The 19,473-nt window shown below is 36.9% G+C and overlaps 1 protein-coding gene across 3 annotated transcripts in view; it reads right to left on the reverse strand.

The window, feature by feature from the left end:
* LOC107223966 (zinc finger protein 395) overlaps positions 1–19,473 on the reverse strand; it is a 92,558-nt gene that overhangs the window by 58,523 nt on the left and 14,562 nt on the right. Inside the window, exons 1-2 of one of the 3 annotated variants that reach the window (XM_046731562.1) lie at positions 15,557–15,707; positions 4,197–4,360 (exon numbers count right to left, since the gene is read on the reverse strand). In XM_046731562.1, the coding sequence (XP_046587518.1) occupies positions 4,197–4,360; positions 15,557–15,571 (179 nt within the window). In that variant the 5' untranslated portion in view covers positions 15,572–15,707. Of the gene's footprint in view, positions 1–4,196; positions 4,361–7,583; positions 7,744–15,556; positions 15,708–19,473 lie in introns of those variants that run through there. The other 2 variants (XM_046731561.1, XM_015663853.2) reach the window with 2 other exon arrangements.

The raw sequence follows: 19,473 nt of genomic DNA on the forward strand, positions 1-19,473 counted from the left end.
GGCTGAAAGCAGTACATTTTTCGATTATAGCTGCTGAACTTGACCTGTGGTCTTACCATCATATTCATACCTTCGCTTAAGGATGATTGATCTCACTCTCGAACCAAGGACCACCAGTTAATGGATCTGACGCAATACCTATACTTCCGCGAAGCCCTTTCCCTTTTACGAACGCGTTTTGTGTTCTCGCCTTCTGCAATGCCGCAATATCACGAACCCCAATTTGTATTTGATCAAGGTTTCCATTTTGATCTCGTCGAGTGACTTGGAGTTATTTGAATTCAATTAGTCTTCTGACTCCATGGAATTGCTTAAATGTAACCCAAGTTTTTTCAAGTCACATAAACTCACTAGAAATTGTTTGAATTGGAATGATGTCTTCTGACTTCACGAAGAAACTTGAAGCCACTCGATACCATCCCGTTCACGAACTCACTTATTAAGTAAATTAAAATCAGTTGAATTCAAGTGCAGTTACTCAAAATCATTTGAATTTCACTGATGCGTTTCGACTAACCAAGTAACTCGAAATTCCTTCAATTCAATCCAGGTCCTTAGATTCCCAGACTCTTGACGAAATATTATCAAATATAAAGTGCGATCTAGCAGCATGTTTGAGAATCTGTTTTAGCGACATAGTGACTTGAATTGGCCATAGTAAAACATCCTCTTGCCGGCAAGAATGTGCCTATACGTATGCCTCGACACGTGTAGCGTTAACGAAACGCCCTGTGCTGGCCTTGGCTGCATTCGTGATTGTGCAGATCATATATGAAAACACTGTAGAGAGGTATTTCCGGCAAGCCATTCTGTAGTACCAGTTGGCCCTTCGCCAGCCAACGATGTAACGGATCCTACGCAATAGGGCGTTATGAGATCTGATTTAAGGTAGTTCAGTCCATAACATCCGTTACGACAGAAGAAATTAATATTTTAGTACATAAGAATTGAATCATGATCCTTTCAGTTATGACGAGTTTCAGATTATGTTATCGACCTACAGATAAGAGAAAAAAGTTGACAAAATCAAATTCTTAACACTGTTTCTCACGGTGAAAGTGATGTTGAAAGCCTTTATTAGCAAATCAAACATATTTTCAGAAGACAAAATTTGTTGAAAAAACTAACGGTGTGTTAAAAATTATGGAAAGATTCAAATTTCACAACAAATTATTAGGCGACCGAATTTATGACGGAGATATGCAAAATTGAAAGCAATTTTTCCATCATAGGTAGGTTATAGGATCTCTAGATTTGAGAACTCAACAAACCCGTAATAAATCAAAAAAAAAAAATTCTTACAGTAGTTATTTGATCAAATAATTCAGTTTGCCGAATTTGATTTCACAATTTCATCACTATTAATGAACAAGCAAGGACGTATTTTCCAAAACGGTTAAAACCGAAGAAATACGGCTGTTCGCAATTGAGCGACCTTAAACGTGCCGTGACTCCTGAATTTTAGAAATTGGTCAAAGAATCTATTTTTTGTTTGGATTCATTGGAAGACCATCTATGACGTTGATTACTAAAATCTATGGGTTTCCGATAAAGGAATTCTATGGTAACCTCGATCTCTCCTTACCGAAATCACTGAAGAGATTGTGGACAGTACCATTTGATGTCTCTCTCAAAGCTCTCAAACTTTCGACTAAAGAATTTCCCCGTGACCCCAATTATTGCTCCTGAGATATTTGACAATTCTACTTAACATGGAACACCCTATACAACCGGTGAAACCATAACAACGTCAGCTGATCAGGATTAGGTAAAGAGAAAGTCGTTGGATCGTAAAAACTGGCGAAGACTCAGCTGTTCCGTTTTGCTGGAAAAGAACTGATACAACATCGGAATGAAAATGTGGAATATAGGTATATGAATATGTTCAGCATATAGATCTATAACGTATGATCTAGCAACGATTCTACGGCTCGGCCACAAAAATTGAACCTTTCACTAAAATGTAAAATTTTTAGAGGTTAGCCTGCACGTTTACAGCATGCAATAATATATAAAATTGAGAGTTTCAGGTTTTTCGGGTGAAATTTCCGAGACGTCATTGATCCTGCGGGTTAATAAAAACGATAATTATTCTGTGCCTGAACGGTGGAACGTCCTTTACCTTGAACATGGGTATGATAAGATTTCGTGTGAAAGGACCTTCATAAATAAAATGGAACTAGACGACGAGACGGGGCGGGGAGGAAAGAGGGGGACGGGTTTAGCTAGGGCGCAGACATGCGTCTAGACTACTTTATAGACGGTTAAAAGGACCAGGTCAAAGAAGTCGACAGCTTTAAAGGAACCTCAGACTGACTAACTGAGTGACTGACTGACTACAAGAGGTTTGAGATCACGGATCTCGACTGTTTGTAATGAGATATCTAATCTGGTTGAAATTTATATTCAGGTAATATTAGCGTTTCTAAATGACCAATTTTAACTTTTCCATTTTTTTTTTATGCAAGGCTTTTTGTGGTATGACTATTCAGACGATTTTTCAATTCCATCTTTTTTAAAACTCTTCGAAGGATTCTCTAAAGTTAGATCGGTTTTTGCTGTGCGACGATTTTTCATACATAAATAATCAATGTTCAATCGTTTGACATAATTCTGAGCCGTTTTAACGATTCTGTATAACAAACATTTAAAAATTATGAAATAGGTGAATTTGATTTTGAAGAGAAATTTTTCAGAAACACGATACAACATACATGTCAAATTATTTCACCTTTTATACTGATACAAAACAATGCGAAAAGAAATGAGAAACTTGTATACGTGGCATGAAGTAAAGAAGCAGCTGGCAACTGATCAATATTATTGTTTGCGTCTGTGTAGTGACGTATTAATGATGCATCGCATTGCGTTTGTCGGATATATATACATATATCCGTGTACATGCTCAATGCATAAACTCACGAGTAAAGCGTCATAATATGTCTATATTATTAATATAAGGTATTCGATAAGATATATCAACCTGAGTATGTTTTGAGAAAACGTTTTTCTTTTTTCATTCGGATGACGCTTTCACATCGAATGATGTGAAAAAATTCAGCGGCATCAGGAAGATCTTAAGAAATGATAAGAATCATTTCCCAAGATTTTTCGAAATGTGTAACACAGTTTCGTATTGTACAAATTGAGAAGAGGTAACTTAAGGGGACCCGGTGGTCTAGAAATTTCGAAAAATCGATTTTTTTTTTCGATATTTCGAAAGTATAGTATCTTAAGAATATACTGTGAAATTTTCATGCGGAAATTCCCAATATTATAGCTTCTACAGCCCATTCCAGGTAGAGAGCGGTCCGTGCGCTCCTAACGGGTTCAGCACTCGGAGCGCGGTAGCTGTCCCGACCCTTCTCCGCATTTTACCTTTACATTTGTAACCGAATACAATATAATCCCTTCGGAATACAAACGTTCCGAAGGAATCCTCTATGGTGCCGGAATCGCGGATTAACTGTAAGTATTCAAAATTTGCTCAATTTTTGAAAATACCTGTACCTCAAACTTTAAACTCATTTATCTCGAAACGACTTTTTTTGGCACGGCGGGGGTGAAAATAAAAAAACTATTCAACCGAATGACTTGAAATTTGGATATGTTGTTCACAACATGTATGGCTATCGTCGGAAATAGAATCATAATTTTATTTAAATAATTTCCTATTGTTTACACTAAAAAACTAGTGAAAAAAAACCCGATTTTGCGAACTTTTTTTTTCAACGCCCGCCATTTTGTCAATTTTCAATTTTTTCGATTTGTTCTAGTTCCGACCATAACTGCACTCTTTCTGATTAAGAATGTCTTTGAATTTTTTGTTTCTGATGAGTAGAAGTCTCGAAATCACCTCCGCAGTTCGGATCCGATTTTTCGAGAGGGTCATCTTTAGCGGCATTTTTATAATAATAAATATTGTTTTTAAAAGAAAAAAAAAAATTTTTTGTATGATTAATAAACGTAGTAATAAGCTCGAAAAGTTAGAACATCGTTTTTTTTATTTTTAATAGCAAAAAAAAAAATCGTGAAAATAGGTGTCATTTTCGTGCGCTAGACCACCGGGTCCCCTTAAAACTGAAAAATTTGACGTGTCAAACACCATTTTTTCGTACCGCACATCAACTTTGGAAATCTTATGAGACGAGTTAAAAACAAAATCTACATGGTGATAAACCTGATATGCAACTCACCCTATGACGTGGGGCACGTCGATCGAGTGTGAAGAGGCTCTCTTACGATCCCCAGCCATGTCGGCGAGCCGAGCAAAATCCGTGTCCTGATCGGCGAGCCGAGCACTCTTCCGTGACTCGAGCAATCTGACCTCCTCAATACGTTTTGTAAGTGTCACCGTGCCCTGAAACAATATTTTTAAAACATTGAAAATGGTCGATCAACTTCAGTGAGGGGTGCGAGGAAAACAGAAAAATCGGCTATATCTAAAAACATATCGACGAGCCTGAAATTCACGGCAAAAATGTGTAAGAAAAAATTGAGCAGTTTCATATATCACGTTATTGTATTAATAACAGTCGTAACATCGGCATAAGTGATACCAGTAATAGTGGTATGTAACAGTGATATTGTTTGGTATTAATGATAGTAATAATAATAATGGTATCAACAGCATAAAGTTCCGTTGTTTGATTATTAATTAACTCTCTCTTTCCTCTTGCCATCGGCTGAAGTTTTGATGATTGCACGGTATATAAACTAACCGAACATCAAGATGATAATATTTGTTCACGTCAACGTTACGGACTTCAACCCCATGATACGATATATAAAAACTGTGGCTGAGGTATGTGCCCTGAATATACAAACATGCAGAATTGCAATTCTGAATGACGCGTGCAGAAATGACAGGTAAAGGTGTGGTATTTATTTCTGTAATTGCATACATACCCAAGCGGACGAATTGATACGAGTCAGTGGCAAGATCGATAAAATATAAAGACGATGGTTATAATTATTGCAACAAAAACAGAATATTAAAACGGAAAACTGCAGATTGATGTTTGAAAGTGGAAAATACTAGTGATTCTTTGAATTTATGAGCGAGATGCCGATGACGAGAGTAAACTTTCCGGTGTTCAGGGTGAATCACATACTCGTTTCGCACAACGCATTATCAAGAAGCATCGCGAGGAGAAAATCCGCCGAGAGAACTTTACGATCTTCCGAATGCCGGGTTTACCAGTTGCACCGATTCGAAACAACATACGCCCCGTGGCTTACGGTAGATGTTATTTTAATACCAACGACAGAAAACCGGAAGCTCGCGGGTAACCTCAACTTGTTCCACATGCTGCTTCAATACGGGATCTCTTACGTTATGGGAAACATGTGCTCTTAAGGATATGCGAGATGTACAGTCGGGTTAAAAATCTGTCGATAAAAAGATACCAGTATTTGTTTTTTTTTTTTTTTTTTTTTTTACAAAAAATTAATCATCAGCCCTTGGAAGAAATTTTTTTTTTTCCGCATAATTACAGTGACGAACAAAATGTTCGTGTGTCGCACGTGTGCCTAACGGTTAATTAGGAGTTACACGACGTGCTCGTTTTATAAATATGGATATGTATACGTATATGCATTCACGCGTGAAAATATCCGCAATCAATTGCGTGACTCGGACATGAAAACAGGAAGATCGAAGTTCTTTCGAAATGGAGGAAATTTCTTTAGGTCAACTTTCAGTAGGTATAATAATTTTATACACTCACAATCAAAGTATATATATCAACTGTAACGCAAACATTTATTAAAAAAATTTGTATTACCGAAAAGTTTTCGCTTACGATTAGGATATTCTTGCGTGTCGTTCTTTTACTTTTCTTGTTTACAAATAATTTCGAGTGAAAAATTATGAAGTCAGAAACGTGAAAATTATGTCACATAAGTTTTATCCACTTATCACAAGCTGCTAAAATTGATTAATGATTAAAAAAATATCGCGTTACGGCCTTAAACACCGTAATCAGAATCATCAAGTCAAGCGGCAGAAATAGAAATTAATTAACATATTTTCCTCGTCATGTATATTTCATTTGATACTTATATATATATATATATATATATATATATATATATATGTATGTGTGTATATATATGCACATTATATGCAAACTCGTCAAGATGTTTTCTTTGTTTGCATGATATTGATTTAAACATACGAAAATGTTTTACTTTGGTTGCATCAATCCACGTGTCGAAAATATTGCATCACTAATGGTATATGTATAGTATACGTATTAAACACAACTTAAATGTGTTAAAACATGCATAATGTTTTTGGTCATTCGTTACTATCGACAAACATTGGACAACTTTTTTGAGAGGGTTTGTCCTGTTTTACCGACAAATTCAGCAAATTGTATATTTGCACATTTTTTTGAACATTGCATCAATTATTATGGGAAATGATCACGGTTTGGTGTTGAAGGGAATTAATTTTTTAGATAATGAGTGACGAAGTACAAAAAATGTTCGGTAAAACTCGCAAAATGTGTGGTTAAAACAGGAAGGTCCAGTTGAGATGTTCAGTTTATCAGACACTATAAATATATTTCAATTTCTTTTTCTTTTCTCCTCTCCATTCCCCTGTAACCAACACCCTACTAACGGTCAGCGGATATTGTCAATACAAGTATTTTCGATCTGCAAGGTCTCGATTATGTGGTCGAAACTCATACAAATATAACGCTCATGCTATGCGATGCCTGTAACGTTTTATGCCATCCGGAATGCCTCGTGATCGATATTTATATTCATTATACATACAATATATAAGTTCAATTATTATGAAACGTAAATCGTTGTGAATCTTTCAACGATTTATATTATCCATCGCATGCATATATGCATTAGGGTGGTCCTTAAAAAAGTCATTTTTGAATTTCGATCGTCTCACCCCCGAAATCAATTCCGAATGATTCAAAAATAATTCTCTAGTTTTTCAGATTTTTGTCTCAACTCTAACCCGTGCCCGCAAAAGGATGGGTTTTGCCATTTAACCTCGCATTTAACCCTTTCAGGGACAAAGTAAATCTACGCGACTGATTTAGATAAAATTTAATACAGGGGAGTTTTTTGGATCGCTGGTTACGAATCTGCACTCAAAATTTGAAAATTCAGAATGGCGGATCTAATACGATGAACCAAACTCCAAAGTCGTTCGATTTCGATAAAACTCAGTACCCAGGGATTTTCGAGGTCGGAAATTACGAATCTAAACTCGAAATTAAGAAAAATCAAAATGGTAGACTCCATATGACAGCTTCAAGTGACTTTTGGAATTTTGGTTAGCCATATTGGATCAATCATTTTGAACTTTTTAATTTCGAGTTCAGATTCGTAATCAGCGACCTCAAATACCTTCACGTATCAAGTTCCACTAAAATCAAGTGACTTTCTGGATTTTAATCCGCCATATTGTATCCGGTATTTTGAATTGTCAAATTTAGAGATCAGATTCGTAATTAGCGACCCAAGGAACTCCCCTGTATTGGACTTAGTAATCCGTAATTATGAATACATTATTTGTAAAATAAATAATTATTATCTTTTCACCGACTTACCCAATAACTGCAGCATTTCACAATGATTACCAAATTAAACCCATAAATATAAATAACAACTTTATCCATAACAATAATCGCACCATCGAAGACAACAGCAACAGGATATCGGCGATGGTGACAATAACAACGGCCAACCGGGCACATGTATGAATACCGGATATCTCCATGACGCCTACTGACGTCAGTCCTGAGTCCGGTATTGCGTATTACGGCGACGCGACGGCGTAACACATCGTAACGATATTATTACCAGAGATGTGTTTGTTAAATGCAAGATTTTTCTGGCTACTGCGTCATAAATTGCAAAGGCGTTTACCCGCGTCAATTCAAGAGAAAAAATTTCCCAAATTGTTACGTCGAATGTCTGAAACCTACTGTCAATTTTAAGGTCAGAGATGTATGAAACGATCTTTTTTGTCCGCCATTTTTATGACGTCGTTATTCGATATACCCAAGCTAACCTAACCTAACTTCGCACTTCTGTTCTAACCTGGAAAACCCAGATTTCTGCACCATTTCGTAGTAAAATACTGTGCAATGACGTCACAGTACATTACTACGAAGAGATACAAGTATAACGCCTGTTAATGTAACTTTTGTGATTCTCATCTGTCTGAAAAGAAAAAAATCATTTGACAAACTTGACATGTGTATTACTTTCACAATAAAATTGGATTGAAAAAAGAAAAAGAAAATAAAAAATGACGATATTGACGGTTTTATGCATTCCTACAATTTCTCAACGCAGAGGTATCTATAGCTATAATAATAAATTTCTGTATACAACACGTACCTACACGTGTATGTGAAAAATGTTCAAAACACCGAGTGCGCATTATAATTCTCGCATCGTCGATGATATAATAAATATTAGTCGTGCACGCGTGTATGTAATAATTGCAATAATAGTGTACATAGTTTTGAAGGCTGAAAAAGTGACGTTCAACGCCGTCACGCGCATAGGTATGTACGTACATATATGTATACATATAATATGAGTGGTCCACGGCTTGTCTTGTAACAGTACACTTGCAAATACTGTATCCATAGACATATTTACACGCACATATTAATTCACACAGATCATATGTATGTGTTCTGTACAGTAAATGACGATTTCCATTTGTCAGACGTATTAAGCGTGTGTTGGCCATACAAAAAGAGCGAGAAAGCGAACGAGAAGTTGATGGCGATGGGGGGGGGGGGGGCAAAATGGAGGCAAAGGTCGCACAACGCGGAACGGCAGCAAAGATTTCCTGTTTTCTCGGTAGAGACATGACAGAGTGCGGATTTATTACGCGATATCAAACCTACGCCTACATAATGCCTGATACATAGTTCCGTATGGGGTAAACCAAAAGAATGCGCGCGCGAATCCTGCGTAGCTGCGTCACATGTTAAACCAGTGCCGAAGGCGTAATCGTCGATGCCTTGCTACATCATAACATAGTGTAACGCATAACCTCATTTCGAACGTTCCTATTTTACCGACGGGTTCCACAAATCGTATTTCACACTTTTTCCTTCTCCCGGGAAACGAAATCTTCGCCAAATTTTTTAATCCGCCATAACCTCAAAGCGATTGATAATCGGCTACAGTTAGATTTGTAATGTTTCAAAATCAATATTTCCAGCTATTTCACTATTCAGGAGGACGCAAAAAGTGTGAAATACGACCGACCGAATTTTTCGGTAAAACAATCAATTCCAACATAAGTGTTTCTGATCTCTTCGACCCCAGCATCGATCTTTTCTTTTGTGTATCTTACCCGATACATTAATAAAAAAAAAAAAAAAAAACGGAAAGTTAGCATGAATAATAGTAATAATAACTGTAAAAAAGAACCGTGAGGCAGGTCAGTCCATCAGATGTCCCCCTTTAGATCTGAGGTGGGTAGTTATAACACAGTTCCATATATATAACGACAATCGAGTATTTATACAGTATGCACCGCCTTATGTATTATTATAGGTTGTATAGGCTTGGCGTGTTGGATTCAGACCATTACTCAACCGGGAAAGGCTCAGTTAGGTCAGATTAGGTTAGGTTAAGCTATGTTCAAATGGTCAGAATTCAACGCACTGAGTATGGCTGCATACATCTCAGGTATTTAACACGGATTGTACATATGTGATATGATGCTCGTTTATTTGCTGAACGAGCCAGTCACGCCATTGTTACGTAGAGACTGAAAAAGATGCCGTTGCCAAACGTCAAGTCACACACGGCGAGTGAATTTATCTATACCTTTATCTAAACCTGTATTCACAGGTATAAATACGCATGTGTATGTGGGGGAATTTCGGATGAAAGAAACATTTTTTTTTTTTTTTGTTCCCGCCTGAAAAGCTTGTATACAGGAAAAAAAAAGTTGTAATCCTCGCAGGTTGATCCCGGAAGCATTTATTGTTAGCAGAGAATGGAATTCTTTACAAACGTGTCCCTTGAGCGAAATTCGTTCAAAGGTTATAACTATTAACTATGCTTAAATAATTAATTATTGAAAAAAATTCACCTTTAAATGGTTTCAGTAGTTGAACAACTGCTTCACAACAAACAATCACAAAACGGATATTGCGAGAGTATTAAGTCAATTGGGTATCGAGATCTTACTTAATGAGGGTAGACAGGAATCAGGGCAATATGGCGGCGCGCTAGTTGATCAGCTGATCGTTTTCGGCTGATTTGACAAATATCACGGTACAGTGAGCATCGTCCAAGCTGTTGAACTTCTATTTTGTAACATTAAGTCGACTCGGGGTGGCATATACGAAAAAACACGAAAAAACCTTGTACTCGAAACATTTCTAACGATTTTTTTCTTAGGCATCGAGGAAAAGAAAATAACATTTATTAGACGGTTTTGACCGTCTTGCGTGCTTCCCATCAGAAGCGTAAGATTCTAACATGTAAACATTCATCTACATACATTCTTACATCAGGTGCTCCAGAGACGAAAACTTTCTATTCACACATATAAAGCACAAGAAAACAAATTTGAACTTACTGGTGATGAGAGGAATTAACGACAACAGAGTCAGGGCGGCTAAGTGGTCTAGTGGAGTAAGGCTCCGGTCAAGCATCTCTAGATACCAGGTTCGATTCCTGGCTCCGTCGTTAAGTTTTCAAAATCGCCAGTTTTTCAAATTTACATCTCCAAAAAAGAAAATAACGTTTACGATAACGGAATATGTGATCCAATAATTCTGGTCTAAAAGAATCTTCCCGCCACCATCTTAACAATAGTAATTATACCGGAAAGGCTTCGTAAGTAATTGCAGACAGCTTGATCTCCTTGCTGAAAAGCTTCAATGCAACCTGCACCCTGCGTATTAGACATACCGCGGCAAACACTGGCACGGGTAGACAGGCAAGTTAAAATAAGAAATTTGAAAGCCGGAGGAGAAAGTGGTAGGTTGATGATCACGTGGTGCCGGCGACGTAGATCGAGCAGTAACTACTCGGCTCACGGGTAATAAACAAACGGAGCGTGTCGGGCGAACCGAAACGCTCAGTCGCTGCGCGATCGATCGATAGATCGATTTTATTTGCACTTTCAATTCGCAAATATCGAGATACGCAAAGGCCATCCTGTATCGAATCGACCAATGGTAAAATAAAATAAAACAAAAAATCAATCCATCGTGGAACGGATTTCAAAACGACAAATGTTTTCGGATACGTATTACTCAAAAACCGTTGCACGAATAGGTAAAAATTTTTAGAGATTTTAGAGGCGCTACTATTACCTGAAAATATTTTAACCAGAATAAAACTTCTGAGGTGAAAACTAGTCGTATTGGCATGGAATGTCTCACATGTGTGTAATATAATATTTAAACCTCTTGTATTTTACAGGTGGAAAAACAACGCACAAATTTTACACTATTCGAGAGAACTAACAATATTTGACCAAGTGCGTTTAGATTGGAAGTTGGAATTGATTTACGTCATAAATAATATTAATAGATAAGATACGAAAAAGAATTCCTTACTTTCTTATATGACATAAACCTCGACAACGAAGGACTCATTTCATCCTCAATAATACACACTCATAGATTTGAAGGATTCGTTTTTGAAGGTTTATAGTCAATTTCAAATAGGTATTGAGGTGTACGTACTATTATCCACATACATAGCGCAGACATCTGCTGGCATTGAGCTGGAGGACATGCCACAATTGAATCGACAGTAAATTTTTCAGTGACAGTATAACAAGCAATTAAAACACGCACAACTCGACATCAAGCTGACGTATTATAACTACACCTATATTATTATACGTATGGGGAATTCTATGCGAACCCAACCAATGTCTAACCTTACCATTTCTGATTTAGTTCAAAAAATTTTCAGCAATTGTTCCAACTCTGAAACGGGACTCTGAATTTTATTAGAGACTTAAATAATTCATGGAATTATTTTTCGATGTTGAAAAATTTCAAAAAATTATACGTACAAAATTCTCACTGACACTCGTTTGTCACCTCCAAAAGCATGTTTTTTTTCTCTTCAAGCCAAGTTTTTGGGGTAACTTTAACTCTCATGTCAGCAAGATTGGCTAAAGTTTCTTTCAGAATAAGCCTTTCGCAATCAAAAATAAGTATTTCTTTTTTTTCTTTATTAATTGTGTGATAACGATCGAGATTTTTACCCGTGAATTAAATAATGCGCATCGTGAAGTCTTTCCGTTTAGACATCATGTTTTACAGTATTGTAAATTTATGCAAAAGCATCGGAAGCTATTTTTTTTAGTACTTCATGCATTTCAGCGATTACTTTTGTTCATTCTCTTTGTTGGACTTGAATTATTTAATTCACCCGAAGTAGCAACAGCAGCAGCGGTAGATTACTCACAATCAGATTGCGTTTTGCGCACGTGCAGTGCTGACCACCTGCAAGGTTCACCTTATTGCTATAACACCGCCTTTTCGAGATTTAAATACAACGATTAAAACCATACGCCTTTGTCGTTCAAACAAGGCAGTTTCCTCCGTTCTTGAATTATACATATAAGGTATACGCAAACTGAACAATAGCAATATTATTTTCTTCTTTTTTTTTTTTTTTTTTTTTTTTAATTCGACAGCAGAATATTACACAGCATTGCTCTTCATAGAGGAAAAAAATGACAAGCATTCGTGACATTTTTTCGCAGAAAAATCTGTAACTTTACAGAAACGATAAAATATAGTGAAAATGATAAGATTTGTTGAAAACTCGATATAAGGCGACAATTTTTTTTCTCCAGACATTTGTCGTTTTTTTTTTTTTTTTCCGTAACATGTGTCACACGCGTTTACTTGAAAAACAAAGAAAGAACAAAGAAAAATTATGATCAGTTTTCAAACGGTTGGAGGTGTAAATATTTAACATAATCGACATTTAGGTATAAAGTATTTTTCAAGAGTTATACTTCAAAGATCGGCCAAGTTCGCTGGTGTAAAATCAAAGAGCCACGTTGTTCTTTTTCTTCTTTTACTTCGGCAATTCAACGGGAAATCGAAGGAAAAAAAAAAAAACTAATCAACTTGCGGGGTTTCCAAAGAATAAGTAACGAGAAAAATAAGGCGAGAGAAAATAATTGAGGTCCTTAACCTGCAGCCATATATTATACGTATATATATTTATACATTGTCGATGTACGTACTTATGTATTATATAATTTATAAAAGTGGTTCTATTCTCGACATGACCGCACAATCGCCATTTTTTTATTTTCACTGTGTTGTCGTTTTTTTCTACGAGACGCGAGGAATTTTTTATTTTATTTTTTTCTCCACTGTATCAATGCGCAACTGAAAAACCCGGCAAATTCAGCACAGAAATGATTTATACGGATGCAGCTTTAGTAGTTTCGTAATCATTTTTTAGAATTTCTTTCTTTTTTTGTTCACACCTTACGACTGTCAGCTGCCCCAACTGACAATGAGCGTGCAATTGGGTCAAGAGATTGTTTTGAAGTAATTAACCTAATCGTTTTCGAACGATGCCTGCGATGGTTGTTCTTGAAAGTTGGCATAATTTATATGCGATTCATTTGCCATTGACTTCAAAAATACGAATTCGAATTGTGATGAACTACATACCATGATGAGACGATATAAATGGTTCGAAGAAGAAATATTTGAATAATAATCGGTATCTTTACGAAATAGGGGAAAATAATAATGGTAACGACGATGATGATGATGATGATGGTGAAAAATTGTCTCACGTTCCACTTTACCGTAACTATAAACTCACAACACCGTACAAAATATGTACCTGTGCGTTCACAAATATTGATAATATGATGAAAAAAAATGTTTGGTAAACTGAAGTAGTCGCATATGTACAACTGATTAAACGATAATCGAATATGAAATTCCATCCCTTGGTTTATTCGGATTCGTTGAGTTTTCGAATCTGAAGATCTTAATCTCCTTGTATTAGTACAGATTAATGACTTTCGATCGCGTATAAAATTGATTTAGCAAATTTATGACCTAATAATTCGTCGTGATATTTCCAATCTACGGACAACTTTCGAATATTCTTCAACTTCAACAATCAAGTTTTAAAATAAATATTGTCTTCTAGAAATACGTTTACGTTGAAACCAGACAAGCCTGTAGTGTTAAAAACCTTCCAACCTTCCACATTTTTCCAACTCTCGCTAATTAGGTCGATGTACAAGTGTGAAATTTCGTTCGTGTGTGAAAGGATCCTTTTCAACTCTGTAACCCGTATAAAAAAAAAAAAAATATATATATATATGCATATTTTCATCATTCGTAATGGATTTCGCGCCTGAACCGCCTTTTAATCACAGATAAACGTACGACGATCGCATTTATGTAATTCGAATATGGAAAGTCGTATCATAGAGAGGTGGCAACAGCTGCAACAGCGGCGAGATAACTGAAGGAACCAATACCCATACTGATCGGGCTATAATGCAACAGCTGCTTCACAACGTGAAATTACGCTTGCTCCTTCTGACATGTCACTCGTATACATATGCATACGTATATACGTACGTATACACCTACACATACGAATGCCTATGCATAAATATTGTATACATCGCGAAAAACTGTGTCACTATGTCACCGTGTCAGCGCAACCAGTGACGTCACTGTAGGCCAACTCGGAGGAGAAATGTATTTATGTATACACACACAAGCGCACAAAAAACACATTTTCGCCCAACATATACGTATAATAATAATGTACGGACTGCTATTCATTACCATATACATAGTGTGCATATGAAAATATACATGTGTGGTGTGTGTATGTCTACATACAACGCTTTATAGGCATACGTACACTCATACAGCATACTTGTAATGCGTCGCTCGTTTGTTTTTTTTTTCTTCTTCGTATTGTCAACGAGCATATAAAACTGTGCGCGCAAGTTCTCTTTTCTCGTATTGCGTATAAGATGATACGAGTCAGGAATGTCATCGAGTATGACGGAGGATTGGGGGGGGGGGGCTGATTGAACGGTGTTGCTGACGGTTTTGCCGACTGGTGTCAACTCGATGATCGAATACGAGGTTTAAATGAGACGAAATTAATTGCACGTCGAAAGAAAGAAATGGCGCAGGGCAGAAATATTAAGGATCAGAGGTTACGATGAAGTTTATATTTACGTGAATCATTCAAGTTTTATACTTAGAAACTTCGGGTTTTGCACAAAAATATAAAGATGAGACGTTACATTAAATTTTCAAATATCGCGTATTAAATAGAGAACCCGTAGAATTGAGAAATATAAAAAATTCTTGTTTTCTGTACGCGCTTTGATCGAAACTGCTGTTCTAAATTTTGTTTTCTATTATACCGCTGTAAGAAGAGATCCTTTTAACGAAGCTCAATCCCATTACATTAACTTTCGACTTTTACTTATTTTATTTTCTCATTTTAAGAATTCTTTCACTCGACCGTACTCGAGGCCTCATATATTTGCTATACTCACATTTATATCGCGCATCTGGACATCTTTGAAGAATCGTGATTAATCTCAGATTGTGAACTCGATTCTAACAAATCTGTATAATATTTCCGTTACTTTATCTTCTCTCTTTTCCTTATACCACAGCGTACAACGCAGTATAAAGCAGAAGCATTCGTCGCGACGCGATACACGTTGCAAGAATCGGGTGCCTTTCCCTCGGCTTACGTATAACGTGCATGCGTACGCATATGTATACATGTGTTTTTCAAGATTATGTGTAAATACAAACATATAACGTAAGCTAAAATGTATAAGTTTAATTTCGACATTTTCTAACATATCGTCGAATCTCGCAAAACGTGTTGGAGAAATTTGACGAACATTCGATATTTCATCTTTCTGCAAGCAATACTTTTTACGTATGATATAAGAACTATATGTATTAATATTGATATAACTGTCGTAAATATTTTGGTACTGGTTAACGCTATTGATAAGTGGAAAGTGTGTTTTTTTTTTTGCTTCTTCACAAGCTGATGATAAAAATTGTTGTTTAAAAAATTGTAGATGTATCCTCTACGTTATATCGCAAGTATATGGTATACGCATCCGAATTAAGTCATGCACGTGGATTGTTTATTAACAAAGATGGTGGACGTTGGAGCGTGGATATGATGATAAAAAGTGTGTACAGGTTATATACGCGGCATGCATGGATACCGTGAGCGAAAGTGTCTACATTCTAATCGAAAGTAAATTTCTGGTGAAACTGCGCAGAGCGCTGCGCTCGCAGAGGCGGGCAGTGAGTATTACAATATAAGTGAGGACCGGTTTGCATTCTGGGTTGCGACCCACTTCGCGTTGTTATTTGGGTCGGTGCCGTTCTCGTTCTTTCGTTATTTCGTTCCGCAGGCCCAATCTACACGCGCGTTTGTACTCCACGCCGTACGACATAACCTCAAGTTACGTCGCTACGAGTTGTACATACGTATGTACCTACGTGAACGCCATGCGTGCCGCTCTGCATGTACGTAGGTATTTTACATACACAAATACCGCTCATTTTATCATGCCTAACTAACCTAGGCCCCGTTGCAACGAGGTGAAATTCAGCCGTTCCTCTCTCTTTCGTTATCCTTCTCTTTATCCGCCTTTCGGCCTTTATCTATCTATCTATCTATCTATCTATCCATCTCTCTCGCAAAGATTCATCCAATACGGTATCAAAGAATTGCGTAAAAATCATTCGTGTATCTATATAGGTATGGACAAGTTGTATACGTATCCGAAATTTCTAAAATACATAAATACATGTAGTATAACTTGTAGATGAATATACATTGTATAAGAAAGTGACCCAACCCAAGAAAGTATTAAGGAATGAATAAAAAAAAAGCACTTTTTCCCTTCTCTCAATTATTTATGCCGAAAGTTGTCGATACTTGTTATAATGAAAAGGCGACGTACGTAACGCTCCGGATCATGAATTCCGCTCAAACTTCTGGATCATTCATTCGGCCTAAAATATGGAGCCTGTGATATTTAGTTTTATCTAATAGACATCCCTCCATTCACGATTCCGGTCATAATCGATTATATTAGCGGTTCAACGAGTGAAATTCAAAGAAAATCTGTCGCATCCGTGGCAGTCTTTCTTGGGAATTATTCGGTTATTGGTAGCATCGGTCAAGAATCATATGTATTTTTTTTTCATGTTGGATAGTCGTAATAAGATCGCGATCTGAGTAGTGTGTATAGGTATAATGATGATAAATATATCATAAATATCTACTCAATAGATTAATATTTCATTAAACGAACAAACAAGTGGCGGCTCGATTCTTTGTTTTGTTTCTAACCACGATGAATTTATACAACCATGTTGAAATTTGTGATCGAAATTGAAACGGTAAGCAAATCGAAATGAATAAAAATAGAAGAGAAGAAAGGTATGGGATATAATTTCACCTCCATTATACGATATTAGACAGTGCAATTAGGTCTAAAAAATATTGTTTTTTCTTTTTTTTTCTTTGTTCCTCAAAGTAGTAGCATCATGATACGCTTGTTCATTATATCTATGTAATGCACTTGCGCTGAAGTCAAGTTATGACGCAATCGACGCGATGACCTTGCACCGGCTGTGAAGACCTTCCGAGCCGCACGGTTCGCGATTTACGATCAACGATTTATACGGCTTATACGTATTATACATACGGCTTACGGTTTACGACCCGGAAGAACAAACCGGCGATGCAAAGGCGTGGTGTGCGCAGAATTGCAGCTTTCGTTGCACGCTTTTAAACCGTTACATCGCGCGGAGCGTGATTTTCGGATGCCTCGCATAAAGGTATAATTATAATAATTTTAGGACGCATTTTATTTTTTATTTATTTCTTGTTTTTTTCAACAAGAAATTTCGAAAAACATATCACGTATGTTTATTTAATTGTAATTTTCAACGACGGCATGAATCGTTGTCGGTGGTTCACGGCAGGCATTGCCAAGGCATGACCTGGATTCATACGACACTAGGCATGCACCCCGGCCTCCTTCCGCGACGCATGCGCAATAGCGATTCTAATTCCTTTGTCTTAGACAAATTCTTGTGACACAGTGAGACAGACGCGTGAGACGTTGTATCTTTCTCACCGTTAAATGCGTTATCGTGTAAGAAAACGAACAGCAAAAATAAGAGAGACAACACAACCGCATGACGAAAAAAAAAGGAAGTCCCGTTTTTTCGTTATTATCATCGACCTGCACTGACCGCAGCTATACGTATACATATATTGAACTATTTTACCGCACGTGGCGGACTAACGAAGGACAAAATGCTCATTGTGCAAACTTCTTCCCACTAATCGTACAATTGGATGCTTCGGATTGAATATATACTTATTATACCGTATAACAGTGTTTCGAAATATTATATTGAATAATTTTTTGTTCTCACAGTTGCAGAAATTGAGGTGATAAAATATCCCATATTATGACACAGATACGCCCTTGGAGTAAGTAAAAATTATCCAAGGATCCATTATTGGGGACTTTCATTTCCCATACCGTAATATGAAATCTAAGACGTTTAATAATTTTATCACCTTTTATAATTAATTTTACTCAATAAAATATTCAAGAAAACTTGAAAGCAGACGCTGTAGATATGCAGTTTTTGATTCCCTGGCTTCTATAAATTTATATCAATATGCACATATTGTTCGATTCCTGACGAAATTGATTTTACATAAAAATTCATTGTATAACATAGTATCAAAGAAACCGAATGGGACATATGTATGTATTACAATATTGACAAAGCAGGAGTGAACCTCTATCCCAGGCTGAAGAGAAAAACGTTGATCATAAAGAAGGCACAGCAACGCTGACGGTAACAACAGTAACAATAACTGATGTTTAGAAATATTTATTCTGCATCAAGTGGCTGTAACCTCTCTCTCACTCTCTCTTTCTCTTTCGGTTTGCTAGGTGCAACGTTATATACATCACGTACGTACGTACGTACCTATATACAATTATTACACGACACTATAATGCGCCTTGTAGATACATACGCATAGGTATACGTATATACATATATATAATGCGTGCATACGTGCGTTACAACGAACCAAGGAGATGGCACTGCACGTGCCGCCGCATACAGTCGTGTGTGTGTGTGTGTGTGTGACGTACGTATATGGTTGCATATGTCGTGCACCGCCTTGAGCGGGCCGAAGACGAACGCAATGGCAACGATCGAGGGAGAAAAGGGGGGAGGAAGGCACGTGCACTTCGACTCCCTCCGACTCGAGTGCATAAGGTTAAGGTACAAGACACCAGAGACTGTAACCGATCGACGTTGCTTCAACTTGCGAGAGAAATTTCATTCCATTTCATTCTGATTACCTACAACCTAGTTGATAAGGAAATCAGGT

This window comes from Neodiprion lecontei, chromosome 2, assembly GCF_021901455.1.
Source record: "Neodiprion lecontei isolate iyNeoLeco1 chromosome 2, iyNeoLeco1.1, whole genome shotgun sequence".
NCBI classification, from domain to species: Eukaryota; Metazoa; Arthropoda; class Insecta; order Hymenoptera; family Diprionidae; genus Neodiprion; species Neodiprion lecontei.